The 18,631-nt window shown below is 49.8% G+C and overlaps 4 protein-coding genes and 1 pseudogene across 4 annotated transcripts; 2 read left to right on the top strand and 3 right to left on the bottom strand.

Moving 5' to 3' along the window:
• Positions 1–33: 33 nt before the first annotated feature.
• Positions 34–1,242, top strand: LOC120670343 (annotated as a pseudogene).
• A 3,647-nt stretch (positions 1,243–4,889) lies between these two features.
• On the bottom strand, positions 4,890–7,660 carry LOC120669029 (protein SRG1-like). Its single transcript, XM_039948861.1, has 5 exons — positions 6,637–7,660; positions 6,414–6,534; positions 5,823–5,958; positions 5,383–5,710; positions 4,890–5,283 (listed from the first exon to the last, which is right to left on the bottom strand). Exons 1-5 carry the CDS (start codon positions 6,871–6,873, stop codon positions 5,041–5,043), a joined length of 1,065 nt encoding a protein of 354 aa, XP_039804795.1. The 5' UTR covers positions 6,874–7,660; the 3' UTR covers positions 4,890–5,040.
• Positions 7,661–11,500: 3,840 nt separating this feature from the next.
• Positions 11,501–15,127, top strand: LOC120669025 (receptor kinase-like protein Xa21). Its single transcript, XM_039948858.1, has 2 exons — positions 11,501–14,536; positions 14,636–15,127. Exons 1-2 carry the CDS (start codon positions 11,599–11,601, stop codon positions 15,022–15,024), a joined length of 3,327 nt encoding a protein of 1,108 aa, XP_039804792.1. The 5' UTR covers positions 11,501–11,598; the 3' UTR covers positions 15,025–15,127.
• LOC120669028 (protein SRG1-like) lies at positions 15,114–16,797 on the bottom strand. Its single transcript, XM_039948860.1, has 3 exons — positions 16,310–16,797; positions 15,777–16,104; positions 15,114–15,567 (listed from the first exon to the last, which is right to left on the bottom strand). Exons 1-3 carry the CDS (start codon positions 16,405–16,407, stop codon positions 15,325–15,327), a joined length of 669 nt encoding a protein of 222 aa, XP_039804794.1. The 5' UTR covers positions 16,408–16,797; the 3' UTR covers positions 15,114–15,324.
• A 93-nt stretch (positions 16,798–16,890) lies between these two features.
• Positions 16,891–18,431, bottom strand: LOC120669027 (probable 2-oxoglutarate-dependent dioxygenase ANS). The gene is made up of 2 exons (XM_039948859.1): positions 18,051–18,431; positions 16,891–17,951 (listed from the first exon to the last, which is right to left on the bottom strand). Exons 1-2 carry the CDS (start codon positions 18,273–18,275, stop codon positions 17,082–17,084), a joined length of 1,095 nt encoding a protein of 364 aa, XP_039804793.1. The 5' UTR covers positions 18,276–18,431; the 3' UTR covers positions 16,891–17,081.
• Between the last annotated feature and the right edge of the window lie 200 nt (positions 18,432–18,631).

Below are 18,631 nucleotides of genomic sequence, written 5' to 3'. Positions count from 1 at the left end.
ATAAGTGATCGAAACAATCGACGAGGCAAACAGAACATAGCCAAGAAACACCCAAGAAATCCAATGGCTGATGAACCATGGAGGGTGCCGAGCACAGTGCAAGAGCTGGCGGCCAACGTGCAGGAACCGCCGAGCCGGTACCTTGTCCCGGAGCAGGAACGCCTCAGTGACCATCTAGCCGGGGCGGAGATGCCGGAGCCCGTCCCGACCGTCGATCTCCGCCGGCTGCTGGCGTCCGACGACGGCGCCGGCGAGGAAGCCGCCAAGCTGCGCTCGGCGCTGCGGAGCTGGGGCTTCTTCCTGGTGACCCTTTCAGCTTCACTCGTTTTCTTGAGGCGCTTGCAAGTAAAAGTCAAGCTCTGTTTCTGTCTTGCAGTTCCATTTCGTGAAAACTTGGTTCTTTCTTTTTTCTCCAGGTTACTGACCATGGGATCGAGGCCTCTTTGATGGACGCCCTGATCGCCGCGTCGCGGGAGTTTTTCCACAAGCCGCTCGAGGAGAAGCAAGCGTACAGCAACCTGATCGAAGGGAAGCAGTGGCAGCTAGAAGGGTACAGGAACGACCCCGTGAAAACCCAGGATCAGATCCTCGACTGGTCTGACCGGCTGCATCTCAGAGTTGAGCCTGAAGACGAGAGAAACCTCGACCGCTGGCCCGGCCATCCTGAATCTTTCAGGTAATAACCTGCCATGCCAAACATGCATGTGTCTGAATTTCAGAACCAACTTGTTTTCCTGAACCAAACTTGGTTTAGCTGAGCCGCTGGTCATCGAGCTGTACGTGTTTTTGCAGGGGTCTGCTGCACGAGTCGAGTACACGCTGAGCTGCAAGCGAGTGAAGGACGGGATCCTCCGGGCGATGGCCAGGCTGCTGGAGGCTGGAGCTCGACGACGACGGCTGCATCCTGAACCAGTTCGGCGACAAGCAGGGCTCCACGCACGCCAGGTTCAACTACTACCCCGCCTGCCCGCGGCCCGACCTCGTGCTCGGCATCCGGCCGCACTCCGACGTCTGCGTCCTCACGCTGCTCCTCATGGACGAGCACGTCGCCGGCCTGCAGGTCCTCCGCGACGGCACCTGGTACGGCGTCCCGCCGGTGCGCGGCCGCCGCGCCTTGCTCGTCAACGTCGGCGTCTCCTTGGAGGTAGCTATCGCGCAGCCATCTCTGAACCTCTGAGATTGGAATCGTTCTTGAATCCTGATTGCTTGTGTTGGTTGCTGCTGTGATCGATTATCGAGATGCAGATAATGTCGAACGGGATCTTCAGGGGTCCGGTGCACAGGGTGGTGACGAACTAGGAGAAGGAGAGGATGTATGTGACGAACTATTAAGTATAATAGCCGTTATTTGAACACATCAGTCGCATTAGCTTAATAGATTAATTTGGCGATCTTTTCTCAACCCACGGCCTGATCGAAACAACACCGGTAGTCCCACGTAAAAGTGGGCGCAGATGGTACAAACACGACATAATACTTAAAAATACATACACAACACGACTATAAAACATTAAGTTTTACAAACCGAGTTCAAATATACATATAATTTACATGAGTTGCATAACTTACAAACTTTACAACATATGTGGCTGAAGTTCGAATAGAGGAGACCCTACAACTACACTAGCCTTCAACAGTTCTGATTTTTCAGGACCGGTCAGACCGGTACTCCAAACCGGTCAGACCGGTCGCCACTACTCAGGTGCCTCCACCGGGCAGACCGGTCTACGCAAAACAGAGAGGCTGCACACTCAGCCCGCAAGTGTGCAACCCGACAACTCCCTAATCTAGGGGTCTCGCTCCACCACTTCACACCCCTCTGCATCCCGGCGGATGAACTTAATACAACAGGGGCAGAAGTCGACGTCCGGATGGCCTGAAACATTTGGTGGCAACAACCCTGAGCAACTAATACTCAGCAAGACTTACCCGACTATTGGGTATACTTAGCCCACATATCTAGACATGCAATGCTTTTTGGCTAGTAGTTAGTTTTTGTGGAAAAGAAGCATCTACAAGTGAGTCCTTATTTTCCAAGTTTTAGCTTCAATATAAAGTAGTCATTCTACTAATCCTCTATGATTTGCAAATCTACAACAATCATGGTGAACCAATCATTAATTTAAATAATATCAGCCCGCATTTTATCTCATATTATTTCATTTCCTTACTACGATGTGACCAAGAGATCAAGGCTCTCATGACCGCGAGATACGGCGAATCGATCCGATTTAACCTTGCAATGTGGACCTAACCAACACAACACGCATAAACCCCGTCGGACCACACGCACCAACCATTCCCCTCCCCGCCTCGAACTACAGGACCGCCCCACCATCATATGGTCAGCCGAGCTCAACGTGAGACCACCAAAAGTAAATACATGCATCCCATTTCGCCGCGACTACTTGACTACCCCAAGAGGTGAGATGGGGTCCTGTACTTTTGAAGTGAGGCAGTACTAGGCTTACCGGTTTCGACTACCTCCTACTCCCGGCATGCGGTTAGTACAATTCAATCCCCGATCAGCACAGCCGACAACGGAACGGTTCTCAATCGACACAAACGGATATACACATTCCCCGTCCGGTCTTCCATCCCTTTTCTTCCAATTGAACTTTAATACTCAAATGCCAGAATATAAATAATTCCTATATCTCGCGAGTAACAGGAAATTACTCGACTTACACATTCTAGAGTAAGACTCTGGGAACCTAGGAATTATGCAACTAAGATTTCAAACAATTCCTGAAACGTAATGCACAATAGTATATATATATATATATATATATATATATATATATATATATATATATATATATATATGTTTCATAAATTTAAAATACTGGGTTATGCACCGGGGCTTGCCTTCGGGCTGCTGCTCTGCACTGGGGTGAACTGGGCCTTGGGCCGGGTTCTCACACCTCTCCTCCTGCTGGGCCTGCTCCAGCGGCTCCTGTGGCTCCGCAACCACCTCGTACACCACCTCCTCTGCCGCAACTGCTACACGTATGCATATGATATGAGAAATGCATGCATGAATCTAACTCTCTATTAATGCATATAACAAGCTATAAAGCCCTTTATTTAGTATAAACAAAATTGTATAGGAGAAGTTCTCAAACCATACCATCCATGGTCTATTCCATAAAGCATAAAAATACGAAGCTAACAAAACTGATTTTGCATTTTTTCCATTTTTCTACAATTTTCTACGCATTTTACAAGCACTGAAGGTCTGTGCTGATCGGATGATCCGACCCTACGCCGGATGATCCAGCCAAACAGTACTTTTTGCCACCGGAAGGTTTCGGATGATCCGGTCCTAGGCCGGATGATCCGGACCTGGGCATTTCTGAAGCGATTTTCGTGCACAAAAAGAGTGTTGGGTCGGATGATCCGGTACTAGGCCGGATAATCCGAACCTGAGGGGAACGGCGGCGCGCACGCGGCGAAAATCGCCCACCAAATCCACAACCCTTTTAGGCTCTAGTTCATAGATGCTAGTGGATGTTTTTGACAAGAGGGAATCGCCTAAAACCATCTAGAACAAGAGATCGAGCCATTGCAAATTTCTTTACCTTGGGGTGAGCTCTTCCTTGCACCAAGAGCTTGAATCCAAGCCACCCAAGGAAGGAACTCGCGGGGAAGAAGGCCCCCCACCCGATTTGAAGCTTCCTTGACCTTGAAATCAAGGGAAGAGGGAGGATTCTTGGATTTCTAGGGTTTACGGAGAGGGGAGCTCGGGAGAGTGATAGAGAGGGAGAGGATCGACGGGAGAGAGTGAGAGTGAACCGGTGAGTGAGAGGGTGTGGTTTAAATGATGTGGGGTCAAGTAATAGGACACATCTGGATTATCCGGCCCTCACTCGGATTATCCGGGTCCAATGATCTTGGGTGTTACAATGTCGCTGGCCATGTTCTACTCTGCGGACCTCGAGAAGGAGATCGAGCCAATAGCTGAGCTGTTGGATGAGAAGCAGCAGCCGGCAAGGTACAGGAAGATTAAGTTCTGGGACTTCGTGGCGACTCACTATGAGTACTTCTCCAAGAGGGAAAGAGTTATCGAGTCGCTAAAGATATAGGGTCATTTTTTGGTTCAAATATGCTTGGAGAGTGATCGTGGAAAATAAATAAATAAATATTTGAAAAAATATAGAACATCACGGGCATGTGCAGTGGTTTGTATAACGTATAGTAGTTAGACACAGTAATGTACTACTGTGTGTTATTTCAATTTTTTATCAAAAATATACTTATATTAAGAGTTAAGTAAGACGTAAAAAGATCGGTACAACTACAGGTACACCATACAACTACAAGGATACAGAGAACATCTGTTCCATCTAAATTGCACAAAGGGGCCCAACAAAATAAAAATTACAACTAGAACCCCAGATCCTTTGCAGATCGAGAACTCCACAAATCCCTACCGCAGATTAGAGGAAGCTCCATCGCACGAATGCTTTGAAACAAGCTGCAGTGACGAGGCCATTGCCGAAAACCTATTGACCGTGGCCGTGCCCTGAGCACCCTCGATCCTGGACCGAAACTTTCCGCTGGTGACTGACCGCCGCTGTGGGATCCTCGAGCCTGATCCAACCTCTCGACTTCTGCTAGACTAGCATCCACCTCCGCACCTTCGGAGGTGGACCCCAGTCGCCCCTTGAAGACAACGAGCCACCGCCGATAAACTTCTGAACAGAGCCACCGCCGATTAACGGAAGAGCCCGAGAGGATTTCTGTGTGTTATGTTATATCCGTTCAAGCTAAGCGCCCTTTTGTGTTTTTTAATAAAAAAATTGGGCCTATTATCGAGTAATGTTCGGCCCATATATGAAATAGAATAAAGGCCTAAATCGATGACAAAAGGTCCGAATGGAACAAACTTGGCCCAAATCATAAGAAATTTCTTCATATATAAAAATCCCAGCGATGACCTTCAGCACATTCATCTGGTGATCCATATTATGTACATCACACGACAAAAAACATTCTTCATTCACCATTGATACTCCGTTAGAAACTAAGCTACCACCCTTAGATCTTCACAGCCTCGATAAATCTTGTTCCTCTACAAAAATGTTCGTAGAATCCAGCCAGGTACTCCTTGGCTTTAATTTTCCTGTACCGCGCCGGTTGCTTCTCATGTAACAGAGCTGTCGCCGGCTCAATCTCCTCCTTAGGATCCAGGCCATGGAACATAGCCAATGAGATCCTCTCTTTCCCCGCGTTTGTGACAGCCCTGTGGACTGGGCTCTTGAAGATCCCATTACTCATTATCTGTGTCCGTAAGGATCAGATCAGAGGATCAGCAACCAGATTACCAGAATATGCATCATGGCAGATATAAAAATGAAGATAATTTGGAATTGCAAGTACCTCTACGAAGTCTCCTATATTAATCAACAACCTGTGGGGATTAGTTGGAACATTGTGCCAGGCACCATCTCTAAGAACTTGAAGTCCACCAACATCTTTGTCCATGAGAAGGATGGTAAGAACACCGCTGTCAGAGTGAGGCTTGACACCAAAGACAAGGTCTGGTCTTGGACAGGGTGGGTAGTAGTTGAATCTTGCAAAACTGGGAGCCTTGTTACTAAACTGGGCAACAATGTAATCTTCATTAAGTCCTAGAGCCTTGGACATTGCCCGAAGGATACAATCTTTGATTCTCTTGCACTTCAACGTGTACTCGTGTAAAAGAGACCTGCAAATAGCTTCAGGTCAGTCCAGTCGAACCATTTTGGATTACTGACAGTATGATACTCATGATATAAACAAGTAGATGCAATCTATTCTTACAAAATAGACAACATTACCTGAAACAATTGGGACGTTCGGGCCAATGGACAAGATTCCTCTCATCTTCTGGCTCTACCCTGAGATGAAGTCGGTCCAACCAGTCCAGGGTTTGATCCTTTGATGCCACTGGGTCATTTCCATGGGTTAATTGGAGATATACCATTACAACTTTCAGGAGTTGCAAATATGCTATTACAATTCATCATATTGGAGATATACCATCAGGATACCTCTTCCTACTCCTGAGGCCCACCCGCAGGGTACAGCTCCTCGTATTTTTCCCGTATGGACATGTATACCCCTCCATCCAAATCCATCTGCTCCGTGCGTCGCGACCCCAGGGGCGGCGGGGCGGGGGACGCTACAGACCTTCTTCAACTGGTACTACACGGTGCTGGGCCTCTCCATCGTGTTCGCGGCCACCGTCATCGTCTACATCCAGCAGGCCAGGGGCTGGGTTGTCGGCTTCTCCGTGCCCGTCGTGCTCATGGTCACCGCGCTCACGCTCTTCCTCCTCGGCTCGCCCTTCTACCTCAAGGCGGCGGCCGACAGGAGCGCCATCCTCGGCCTCGTGCAGGTGCTCGTCGCCAGCTACAAGAACCGCCACGAGCCCATGCCGCCTATCAAGTTACTGCACTTCTGTTTCTCTTCGACTGGCAGATGGAAAAACTCTCTTGATGCGTTGATCAAATCATCCATCAAAGAAGTTTCTATTTCATGGTTATCGACCTGAATATACAAACTAACATACACATCATCTCTTGCATGTCAAAAGGCGCAATAAAACTAGCAGCATGCAAGAAAAACAAGAACAAGAGCTGAAAGGATCACCAGGAAGAGCCCCCAGCTCTGCAAGGCAAACCGGAGCTTGCTTCCCTCATCATCAGCACTATCAGCAGCCAAAAGCCGGCTAAGGTCAATAACAGGGATGGGCTCCGGCTTCTCAGCAGCAACCACTAGGCTGACAGGATGATACTGCTCCGGCTGCACATACCTGCTTGGTGGCAGCTGCACCTTGGCTGCCAGTTCTTGCACTAGCATAGGTATCCTCCATGATTCATCAGCCATTATTACTCTCGTGGAATGTTTTCCTTGATTTTATTGCTAGACTTCACTAGCTCACAAGGGGCTTAAGGTGTCTACCTTCACTTGGCAAATTGGCACAGTTCTAGTGAAGAGTTGTTTTGTTAATAAAATACATGAGCTTCATATAGTCAAGAATAGACCAGCCACCAACCACATATAGGCATCACAGTCACTATCTGATCTATAAAATAGGATAAATAAAATATTGTCTGTTAATTCATCTGGATCACAACTTGAGAAATATCTCTAGTCAACAGGAAGTTCCAGCTTTAACAATTGTGTACTAAGCCAACTAGTTCCATCAGAACTGGAAAAAGGATGACACTACAAGAATACACGTTTCTTTAGTTTCTCATTTAGTCAGCTGAGAATAAGCATGATGAGAAAATTATGATATTTCTCTGAGGAATAGCGTCCTGAGGATTAAGCTTATTGCACTCCTATCAAAATGACTAAGAAAAGAGAGGTACCACTTCATTTTTTTCTCTCCCTTTGATAAAAGGTTTTCAGTCCAATTGTTCATTAAATGGCGAAAATTTTAGTTTCTTTATTTGTCTGCTGCAAATATGCACGAGAGAGGTGCTTCGATTCTCCTTTGAAAAAAGGTAATTCAATAAGAAAATGATGCGAACTTGGAGCGATTTGATCAAATTGGACAGCGATGTCCTTAACAACCAATATTATCTGACTATAAAATCTCGAAATTTCCAGAACCCAGAAATTTGGAGCATCTTGTACAGATCCAACGGCAAAATCTAAACAAATCAGACTGATTTAACATACCAATTGAGACAACGGAATGAAACAAAGAGATGAGAGCTAACCTGCCGGTCAGTGGTTGATTCGTTGCTTGCTGCAATGGTGCTCCCCACACAAGGCACGCATCTGCTTCTGGGCAAGCACCTTATCTGCATCAACGACGCACACAAAAGGGGAATAGGAGTAGGGTTAACCGAAATCAGACACGAGCGGAGGCGATCTGTGCGGCTGTCGGAAGTTGTGGAGGCAGGCAGCCAGCGTAAACTGTCTGGCGGCCAGCGGCAGGGGCGACGGAAAGCGATGCCCCGCGCGACAAGCTTGCAAGGCTGCTACTTTTCCGGACCAACGATCAGTGCGCCTCTTGGCGGAGTGATTACTGGATTTGGGTTCAATCACCGGAATTTCGGTTACGCCACCGCCGCGGCGAAGGGATCCCGGCGCCGTCGCCGGGAAGTCGAGAGGCCGAGATGAGGCTGCGGGCTGCGGCGGCATACGAAACGCCGGACCGGGCTCTTCCGAACGCCTTCGGGGTACCGCCTCGCAAGCGTAGCCCCCCACCGTTCAGCCCCAGGTGCCCTGAGGCGCGGGCTCCGCCGAATCGCCGGAGGAGCTAGGAGCGTGGGAGGAGCGCAAAGGGAGCCGGAGGCAGCGGCTAGACAGGTGATATCTGCAGGCTGGAACGTCACCATTCCGGCGGCGCGAGTGCACATCGCCGGCCGGAGGTAGCGCGGGCGCGTCGGCTCCTCCTTCTTGGCGAATAATATTTGCAAAACGCCCCCTTCTTTGGAACGCAATTAATAATTGCGATCCAAACTAGAAGTCTATCCGTAATATTTGGGATCTGATATTCTCGCACAGTCTTCTCAATTTTTTTAGATCAAAGGAAGAATTGTATTATATCAAAGCTGAGTACATCATCAAGATACACACAACACTCTCAAAGTACTCACACACTAAGCAGCTCCAAAATTCAATCCCAAACCTGTGTAAAAAATCAAATAGAAGACCACACAGGGATACGCTCAGCAAACTGGCTGAGAACAAGCGCCCAAAGAACGGCGACCAACATCCCTGTAGGTTGGAACGAGCACAATTTTCTTCTTCCTTCTTACGTCTTTCTTCTTCCTCTTTCTGCCACCGATGAAGAGGAGAGACTGATCCCAATCTATCCGATCCAAAACCAATTGACATCAGCTTGGAGGACAGACTTATTCTCACAAGCCCTTCACCGTGGTTGGATCTAACCACGGCAAAATGGAGAAGTGGCCGGAGAAAATTATTCCACGATGACGGCACCATTCCCGCCTCGATGACGCCATCCGGAAACCTAATTCTCCATGTCGTCGCTCCAAGCAAGTTGCCGACACTGTAGATGCCGCCACCTCCTTCATCGGAGCCGCCATGGAGAGACCCAAGCCACTCTATCTCTTCACTGTTGCCGGAGAGGAGAAGGAAGAAACAAATCTCTCATACTACGAAACGCGGCATGGAGAAACCCTAACCCTAATTTAAACATGATCTATCAAAAACTATTAGAAGAGATAGATCCCCACTCCCTCCAGCCTCCGGCATGATGAAGGGAGGGGGACCAAACGCAGGGCCGTGCCGGCATAAATCGAGGCCCTGTGCGAAATTCTGAAGTGATGCCTATTAGACTAACCATTCTTATGTTTTTGGCTGCCAGAATCATATTTTCTAGATCGATTTGCAAAAAATATGGCTTCAATCGATCGTTTTCTAACATAAAAGATGAAAGAACAAAATTATAATTAATCCATTAAAGACTCAAAGGATATAAGTATATATGTATATCAATATAGTTGGGGAATTAAAAGAAATATCTATTTACCTTCTCCTTAAGCCAGTCAATTGCGTGAAGAGTTGAAATTGCCGACCTATCGTTGCTGAATTCTCCGCCTTCTCTGGGGCCGAATTCTCCGCCTGCCCTGGGGCCGCCGGCCGGCTGCTGCACCGCGTCGCCGTCGCGAACTCGCGATCATGGTCTCGGCGGTGACACGGTGTTGCCTGCCCTGCTGTCTGGCATCTGCCTCGACAGCTCGGCCTTTGGTGTCGTGAACTCGTGAAAAACAAAAACAAGAACTGATGGAAGACGGCACGGCAACTAAACTGGCAGGCGGCGGGCGTCAGGACTCCTCAGTGTTACGGGCCTTTTTGTTTTGTGCAGGGCAAGGGCGTGGCATGCGTCCGTTTCACCATTTGCATTATGACCGGTCAAGTAGGAAGGATGCAAGGCGTTAATGGGCTGCTATAAACTCTGGGGTCCCAAAAAAATAGGGGCCCTGTGCAGCCGCACGCCCCCTGGGCACGGGCCTGACCAAACGGTGGAGGAGACGAGATCCGGTGGTGGGCAGAAGGGAGGCGCCGCCCGTGTCGCCCTCGGGGCGACGCGGGGGCAGAGCGGAAAGACTGCTCGGTGGTGGTGGAGTACTCCCGCATTGCGCACAGTCTTCTCAATTAATAATCACGGTACAAATTAAAAATTATTTTATAAATATTAGATTAAATAATTGTATTTGACTATGGATTTTGGATCACGATCCAAATTAGAGGTTTATTTGTAAAAAATACGAATGTAAATTTGTGTAAAGCGTTCTAGTTTTTAATTTGTGTAATACGAATGTAAATCAGGGGAGGGGGGTCATCTCCAGCACCACCGCAGTTCGCCCAGAATGATCAAGATCCGGCTGTCGTCGCAGTTTGCTCCAGGTTCCGTTCCAGTCGAAGCGCTAAGTGCCGTTAGCTCAAGCTCTACCCAACCACAAGATCTTCACTCCACTGCTCTATTGCGGCGTCCAACTATCCAAGCCGCGGCGCTATCGGCCATGTGGGTCTGATGCCCCTATCTACCAAGAATACGGCAGACCTGCGTAGCCATCTGCCTCTGTTTGTTGGAGTTGGTACCGCATCCGTGCGTAAGTCCCGGACCGCGATGATGGCTGCTGCTAGCTCTACCATAATCATAAGGTTATTTAACTATTTGCTATCCTTACAGATGATATTTAATTCAATTACTATTCTTATTTTGATTTCTACATTTTGCTACCCTCCGCATGCTAAGCTAATATATTGCCAACATGACAAGTCAGCTGGTCAGTATGGAAGGGGCACGCGAAAAGATCTCTATACTAAACTAAGAAGACTATGAAACGAGCGAGCTAACAAACTATGAGTTTTTGATACCCAACCCTATGCGTGACCGGAGGATGGAAATTCAAGCTAAAAAGCAAAGAGTACTGGTCGGAAGATCAGTTGCTAGAGAACAATGAAGTTTATCGGCATAAGAAGTAGGGCTTGACGAGGAAGAGTTGGCAAGTTTGCTTCAGGATTGTAGGAAGACGTCAAATGGGCATCGTCATCGGAAGAAGTCTTCAGGCAAGGACCGTGAGGTTGCTTTTTTCTTTTCTTTTCTTACGCGTCACATCAGTCATCAGTTGATTAAAAGTTCAAGGAATTTCATGCGACGCGTTTCTGTCCTAGAAAGAAAAATTGAAAACTCAAGACCGATTCAAGTCTTCTTTTTCGGAATTTACTCACCACTCATTTTCATGTTGGAGAAATCGTCAGAAGTAATGACAACATGTCAACATCCATTCGAGTAAAAAAAAGATCCTGTACAACTCAGCTTGATAGCTATATACTCCTTAACATGGGAGTAGGGAGTTATAGTTGTGTTATTTTTTTCCCCCGACGTGGCTTTAACTGGACCTGGCTGAATAGCATATGAACAGAAAATAAAAGTCAAAGTCAAGTACTTCCTGCTCCAGCGAATGACAATTTCCGTGCAATACAGTGGCCAGCATCTTGTTTATTTTCCACTTTAATTTGCATTGCGAGTGGTAATGATGATTGATGAATTCACACTTGTACATCTATATATGTGGTACGGTCATGCGTTGCTCTTGTTGTATCACTAGCTAGAATCCAGCAATGGCGCTCCTCCCAATCCCATGCATCCCCATGATCATCGTCACAACACTCCCAATACTCCAGCTGCTGCTGGCGTCTACTGTTGCTGCTTCTAGTTCCTTCGGAAATGGCAATGGCAGCGCCGCCGATCTCTCCGCGCTAGTTGCTTTCAAGGCCCAGCTCTCAGATCCACTCGGCATCCTCGGCAGCAACTGGACAACCGAGACCTCGTTCTGCCAGTGGCTTGGGGTCTCCTGCAGCCGCCGCCACCGGCTACGCGTCGTCGCCCTGGAGCTACCAGGCATACCTCTCCAAGGCGAGGTCACTCCTCAGCTCGGTAACCTCTCTTCCCTGACCGTCCTCAACCTAACCAACACGGGCCTTACAGGCTCCATCCCATCCGAGCTTGGGAGGCTACACCAGCTTAGGTATCTAGATCTTGGCGACAACGCTCTATCGGGCACCCTCCCTGCCACCATGGGGAACCTCACGAGCCTCCAAGTCCTCGTGCTGTACAACAACAGCATCTCAGGAACAATCCCTGAGGAGTTTCAGGGCCTGCACAACCTTAGGTACATGAACTTTCAGAAGAATTCCCTGAATGGCTCGATACCGGAAGGTCTGTTTAACAACACGCCGTGGCTAAGCTACCTCAACCTTGACAACAACAGCTTGTCAGGGATGATACCACACGGTATTGGCTCCCTGCCGATGCTCCAGGCTCTCGGCTTGCAGGCCAACAAACTGTCCGGTGTGGTGCCTCCATCCATCTTCAATATGTCCACACTTCAACTGCTGTATCTTGGGGGCAACTACAATCTGAACGGACCTATTCCTGGCAACAAAAGCTTTAGCCTACCCATGCTTCAAGTCATCTCCCTCCAGTTCAACAGTTTCACAGGTAGGATTCCACAGGGTCTCTCTGAATGCCGATACCTCCAAGTACTTTCTCTGTCAACAAACTCCTTTGAAGGCCCAGTGCCTACATGGCTGGCCAAGCTGCCGGAGCTCACAGAGATAGAGTTGGGTGACAATAAACTTGATGGCCCAGTCCCAGCTGCTCTCAGCAATATAACCAATCTCGCCATTCTAGACCTGTCATTTGGCAATCTAACCGGAGGGATTCCACATGAACTCGGACAACTAAGTCAACTCATGGTATTGTCTCTGGCACATAATCAGCTGACTGGGCCATTTCCATCTTTTGCTAGTAACTTGTCTGGGTTATCGTATATACTGTTGGACGCAAATCTTTTGACCGGTTCTGTGCCAACGACACTTGGTAGCACAGGGAGTCTTGTATCTGTCATTCTTTATGGGAACTACCTTGATGGGAATCTAAACTTCCTGGCCAGTCTTTCAAATTGTAGACAACTCTACCAACTTGATGTTGGGTTGAATCGTTTCACTGGGAGAATCCCTGACAGTATCGGAAACCTCTCTAGTCAACTGAATTTTTTCTTTGCTGACAGAAATAATTTAACCGGCGAACTTCCCGCTACCATGTCAAATTTAAGCAGCCTCAATATGATAGACTTTTCAGAAAACCAGCTGAGCAGCACAATTCCAAGATCGATCATGATGATGGACAAGCTCGTTGTGATTTACCTTTACGGCAACCGCTTGTTCGGCCCCATCCCAGCACAGCTTGGTGTGCTAGGAAACCTGGAACAATTAGTACTCTTTGACAATCAGCTCACCGGCTCTATACCAGATAAACTCGGCAACCTCTCCAAGCTGTTGTACCTTGATCTATCTCAGAACCGGTTATCGTCAACTATACCAGCAAGCTTATTCCACCTTGTTAGTCTCACGAAACTTGCCCTGCATCAAAATTCATTGGATGGTGCATTTCCAGTTCAAATAGGTTCCTTGCCACAAATTTTAAGCATAGATCTCTCTAGCAACACTTTTGCTGGTGGACTTCCAGGTTTTGGACAACTGCAAACATTAACCTACCTAAACCTATCACACAACTCATTCAACGGTTCAGTTCCAGAGTCTTATGGCAACCTCAGGAGCTTGAAATCGTTGGACCTTTCCTACAATGATCTATCCGGTACAATCCCAGGGTACTTGGCCAAATTTACAGATCTCACCAGCTTGAACCTGTCCTTCAACAAACTACATGGTCAGGTACCAGAAGGAGGTCTCTTCGCAAACATTACACTTCAATCTTTGATGGGGAACTCTGCTCTGTGTGGTGTCTCCCGTTTAGGATTTATGCCATGCCCAAGCAATCATCAGTATCACTCAACTAGTAACAGAAGAATCCTAATATTCTCGATCATTGCTGGCATCATATTAGTTGGATCTGTAGTTACCTGCCTATACATGATCATCAAGAAGAAACTGAAGCAAGAGAGGGTGGTTTCTACTGGAATGGTCGACATGAACACCCATAGGTTAGTCTCGTTTCATGAGATTGTTCGGGCCACTGAAAATTTCAATGAAACCAACCTGCTGGGTGCTGGAAGCTTTGGGAAAGTTTACAAGGGACAACTAAGTGATGGATTGGTGGTTGCGGTAAAAGTTCTGAACATGCAGCTGGAGCAGGCTATTAGAAGCTTTGAAGCAGAGTGCCGTGTGCTGTGCATGGCTCGTCATCGGAATTTGATAAGGATACTAAACACCTGTTCAAACATGGACTTCAAAGCACTGATTCTCCAGTACATGCCTAACGGTAGCCTGGAAACGCACTTACACACTGAAAGTAGGCAGTGTTTGGGGTTCTTGAAGAGGTTGGACATTCTGTTGGACGTGTCAAGAGCAATGGAGTATCTGCACCACCAACACTGCGAGGTAGTCCTGCACTGTGACTTAAAGCCAAGCAATGTTCTATTTGACGAAGACATGACCGCGCATGTGGCGGACTTTGGCATTGCGAAGCTACTATTTGGTTATGACAGCTCTGTAATTTCTGCTAGCATGCCAGGAACAATAGGGTACATGGCTCCAGGTACCTAGAATCATACTACTCTTGTTTCATCTTGTTAAGACATTTTATTGGTATTGTTAAATAATCAGTCTCCCTGTGTTTAAAAATATCTTCTACCAGAGTACGGATCCAACGGGAAAGCATCAAGAAAGAGTGATGTCTTCAGCTTCGGGATCATGCTTCTTGAAATACTCACTGGAAAGAAGCCAACGGATTCAATGTTTGTCGGACAACTAAGCCTCAGGTTGTGGGTCAAGCAAGCGTTTCCAAGAAGGCTTAGCGATGTTGTGGATGAACATTTACTGCAAGATCATCCTACAAGCCGCATGGACAACTTCCTTGTGCCGATGTTTGAGTTGGGTTTACTATGCTCGAGTGACCTACCTGAGCAAAGGATGACAATGAGCGATGTTGTTGTGGTACTGAACAAGATAAAGAAGGATTATGTTCGTTTTACGTCAACAATGGCAGGCCCCGGATCGTCTGGTGACGATGATAGCATTTCATAGTGTCAGTAGGCATTGCCTTCTTCATACTTACCGAACGGTCCAATGATGCCAAGTAATATCTTATCGGTGGTTGTATATGCAATGAAGTATACCCATGCTGTCATGCTGTCATGTTCTGTCTAATTCTCACGCGCTTCACTTCTATCTTTTACAAAGAACAAATAACGATGAGGCAAGCCAGCCACAACGGCTTAAACACACCTTACTTTCTAACAAAAAAGTTATTCAACACCACTTGACGTATTGCAAGTTTCCACTCAAGACCTTATTTACTTTTATTACCACATAGATATACTATATCTATATCTTTGCAGTCTCGATAACCATCTTTCCTTGAGAGAAGTGTTCATAGAGCCCTGCAATATATTCTTTGATTTTCACCTTCTTGTAAAGTGCTGGATGGTTCTCATCTATCAGTTTACCCGCGGGCTGGATTTCTCTTTCAGGATCTATAGAATAAAACAGAGCCACTGACAGCCGCTCCTTCTCTGCATTCGTCACAACCCTATGCACTGGGCTCCTGAAGATCCCATTGCTCATTATCTGTGCACAAAAAAAGAAGAAGCACAGTTCAACAATTGTCCATTATCTGTGTGCAAAAAGAATGCATAGTTCAAGTAAACAAGGACATCATAAAAAAGTTTCTATCTTGTACTCATTATAAACATTATAAAACCATGCTATTTAGTTTCTCCTTTCCAATGATGAAAAGATGATTCTGAACTTGCATTTTTCTACTGATAGCTCTTCACCTCCATTTGGTCTCCTAGGTTGATGAGCAGGGTGTGAGGTTTGGTCGGCACACCGTACCAGACTCCGTCTCTGAGACCCTGAAGTCCACCAACGCTGCGATCTACCATGAGAAGCGTCAGGAAGCTGCCGTCGGAGTAAGGCTTGAGGCCGAACACGAGATCCGGCCTCGGGCACGGAGGGTAGCAGCTGAATCTTGCGTAGGTGTCAGCCTTGTCACCGAACTGGTCACCGAAGTAGTAGTCGTCAAGCTCCAGCAGCTTCGCCATTTCCGGGAGGAGGCGATTCTTCAGTCTCGTGCATTCTGCGGTGAACTCGTGCAGCACGTCCCTGCATAGAAAGGCGACTATGGCACGGCTAAAGTCTGAAATCTGAATACTTTTGGACATCTGAAAAAAGTTTTGCAACATCAACAGTGTTGGCACAGGCGGCGCTCTCGCTGCCCGGCTGCTGGCACAGGCGGCCGATGTCGATGATGGGGACCGGCGCGGCCGCAGCCGCGGCCTCGGGGTCGTTTGCTGCGCGCGCGACGTACCGGGCCGGCACGTCGTCGCCGGCGCCCTGCTGGCGGCCGGCGAGCTCCTGCACCGGCAGAAGCGGCACCGGCCGAGGTTCCTCCCCTGCTCTTCCCATGCGTGCTTGTTTTCCGACCTGCGAGCGGCTAGCCGAGTGGCTCTGAATAATTATTGCGACGGGGCATGGCCGTGTTCGCGTGGGACAGATCGAGTCGCCGTCCAAGTCCGATCTCTAGTCCTACGTGCGGGCTGCGCCAACAGCCACGTCGCGCGTGCGGTTGCCGTCCGGCGTCGGCCTGATCAGATACGGTCGCCGGAGCTGGACCACCAGAGAAGGGCGGGCGGCGGGGCTGGGCTGTGCACGGCGAGTCTCCGTGCGTCATGCGCGGCGGCGCATCGGCGTCCTGTTCCCGCTCCACAGGATTCCGATCGATTGCAGCCGCCGCCGGCTATCGACCTACTAGGCACCTAGCGGTCCAAGGCGGCGGCAGTATTCGTCCATGTCGATCACGACGCCACGTTGCCGTCGCCAGAGCTCGCCGCGCGGCACGTTCGGCGGCTAGGGGAGCCCGCACACCAATTCTGCTTGAAGACTTGAAACTTGCTCATGAACACTGGCTTTATTCCATCACTGACACTGACACAGATTATTCCGTGAACAACCTACTATCGTGTACTGATCGACACCGACACTGACACTGACACACGGGAAGTGTACAACGTGGATACGGTGCTCACGACAGCGGACAGGTGACACTGACACGGGCTCGACCAAGGAGCTAGAGCTGGGGATTAGGCCGCCGTCAGTTCCTGCTGCTCCTGCTCGATCTTGACCTTGAGGAAGTCGATGGTGCGCTCGCCGCGCGCGAACGCGTCCCAGAACCCGTCGCCGAAGGCCTTGGCCCCGAGCTTCTTGTACCGCGCCGGCCGGCCCTCCCCGACCAGCTCCTCGGCGGGCACCAGGTCCCTGTGCGGCTCCGGCTGGAAGAACAGCGCCAGCGTCATCCTCTCCCCGCCGGCGCTCGCCACCACGCGGTGCGTCGGCGCCCGTAACGCCGCGTTGCTCAGGATCTCCATCTCCTCCCCCACCACGACGAGCAGCTCGCCGCGGCCGGGCACGGGCACGTCCACCCACCGCCCGTCCTTGAGCACCTGGAGCCCGCCGACGTCGGGGTCGAGGAGGAGCACGGTGACCACGGAGTTGTCCGTGTGGGGCTTGAGCCCGTGCACGAGCTCCGGCCGCGGGCACGGCGGGTAGTAGGTGAAGCGCGCGTCCGCGGGGGGCTTGTCGCCGACGCGGCGGAGGAAGAAGTCCTCGCCGAGGCCCAGCGCCGCCGCCATGGCCGCGAGCACGCGCCGGGCCACCCGCTCGCTGCCCTGGGCATACTCGTTCAGGAGCCCCGCGAGCGACGGCGGGCGCGCGGGCCAGAACCGCGCCTGCCGCCGCTCCTCCGGCTGCACGGCGAGGTACAGCCGATCGCACCAGTCGAGGACCTGCTCGTCGGTGTCCACGCGGTCGATGCCGTACCCCTCCGGCTGGAACTCGCCGTCGTCCGTCCGGTTGGCGTGCCGCAGCTTCTCCTCCGGCGGCAGGTGGAAGAACTCCAAACCGGCGTCGCGGACGCCGGCGAGGAGCGACTCCGGCATGCCGTGGCCGGTCACCTAGCAGTTAATGAAAGGTTGTCCAATACTATCCATGGCGAACTGCCACATAGTAGAAAGCCTAGTCTGAAGGAACGTGACAGTGGCAAACATGCGTACCGCGAAGAGGCCCCAGGACTCGAGCGCCGACCGGAGCTTGGCGGCCTCCTCGACGTCGCCGGGCTCGGCCAGGCGCTGCAGGTCCACGGTGGGGAAGGCCAGCACGGGCGCCGCGACGCCGCCGGTAGGCCGGTCCTCCTCCCTCAGCACGTACCGGCTCGGCGGCGCGGGGAGGCTGCCGGCGGCCACCTCCTGCACCATCTGCCCCTGAGCCTGATGCACCATGGTGCTGGCTCGATCCTGGTACACGGGCACACGGCTGGCGATTTTTTTTCCCTTGGCCTTAACTTGCGAGGCTATCTACTTCACAGGCCAAGGGATTGTGCTTGTTTTATAGGCGCGGTTGAGCTCCGTGGCGTTTACACGTGACAAGGAGTAGCCTCCAAAACTTTGCAACATGATCATAGTCGCATCTTCCCACAGTCGAGGGATACATGCATCTTAGCTAATCCATGGAGTGATCTGTGAAGATGGAGTCATTAGTATGACAAGGAATATGTTTTGTCCCCTTTCCTACACACACTATAGACGAGGCCTACACGCACGCCCACTCGTCCCAACAGATACAAGGATATCCTTGC

This window comes from Panicum virgatum, chromosome 4N (genome assembly GCF_016808335.1).
Source record: "Panicum virgatum strain AP13 chromosome 4N, P.virgatum_v5, whole genome shotgun sequence".
Classification (NCBI taxonomy): domain Eukaryota; kingdom Viridiplantae; phylum Streptophyta; class Magnoliopsida; order Poales; family Poaceae; genus Panicum; species Panicum virgatum.
Note: the sequence above shows the minus strand (reverse complement) of the source record. Positions and strands in the feature narration are given on the sequence as shown.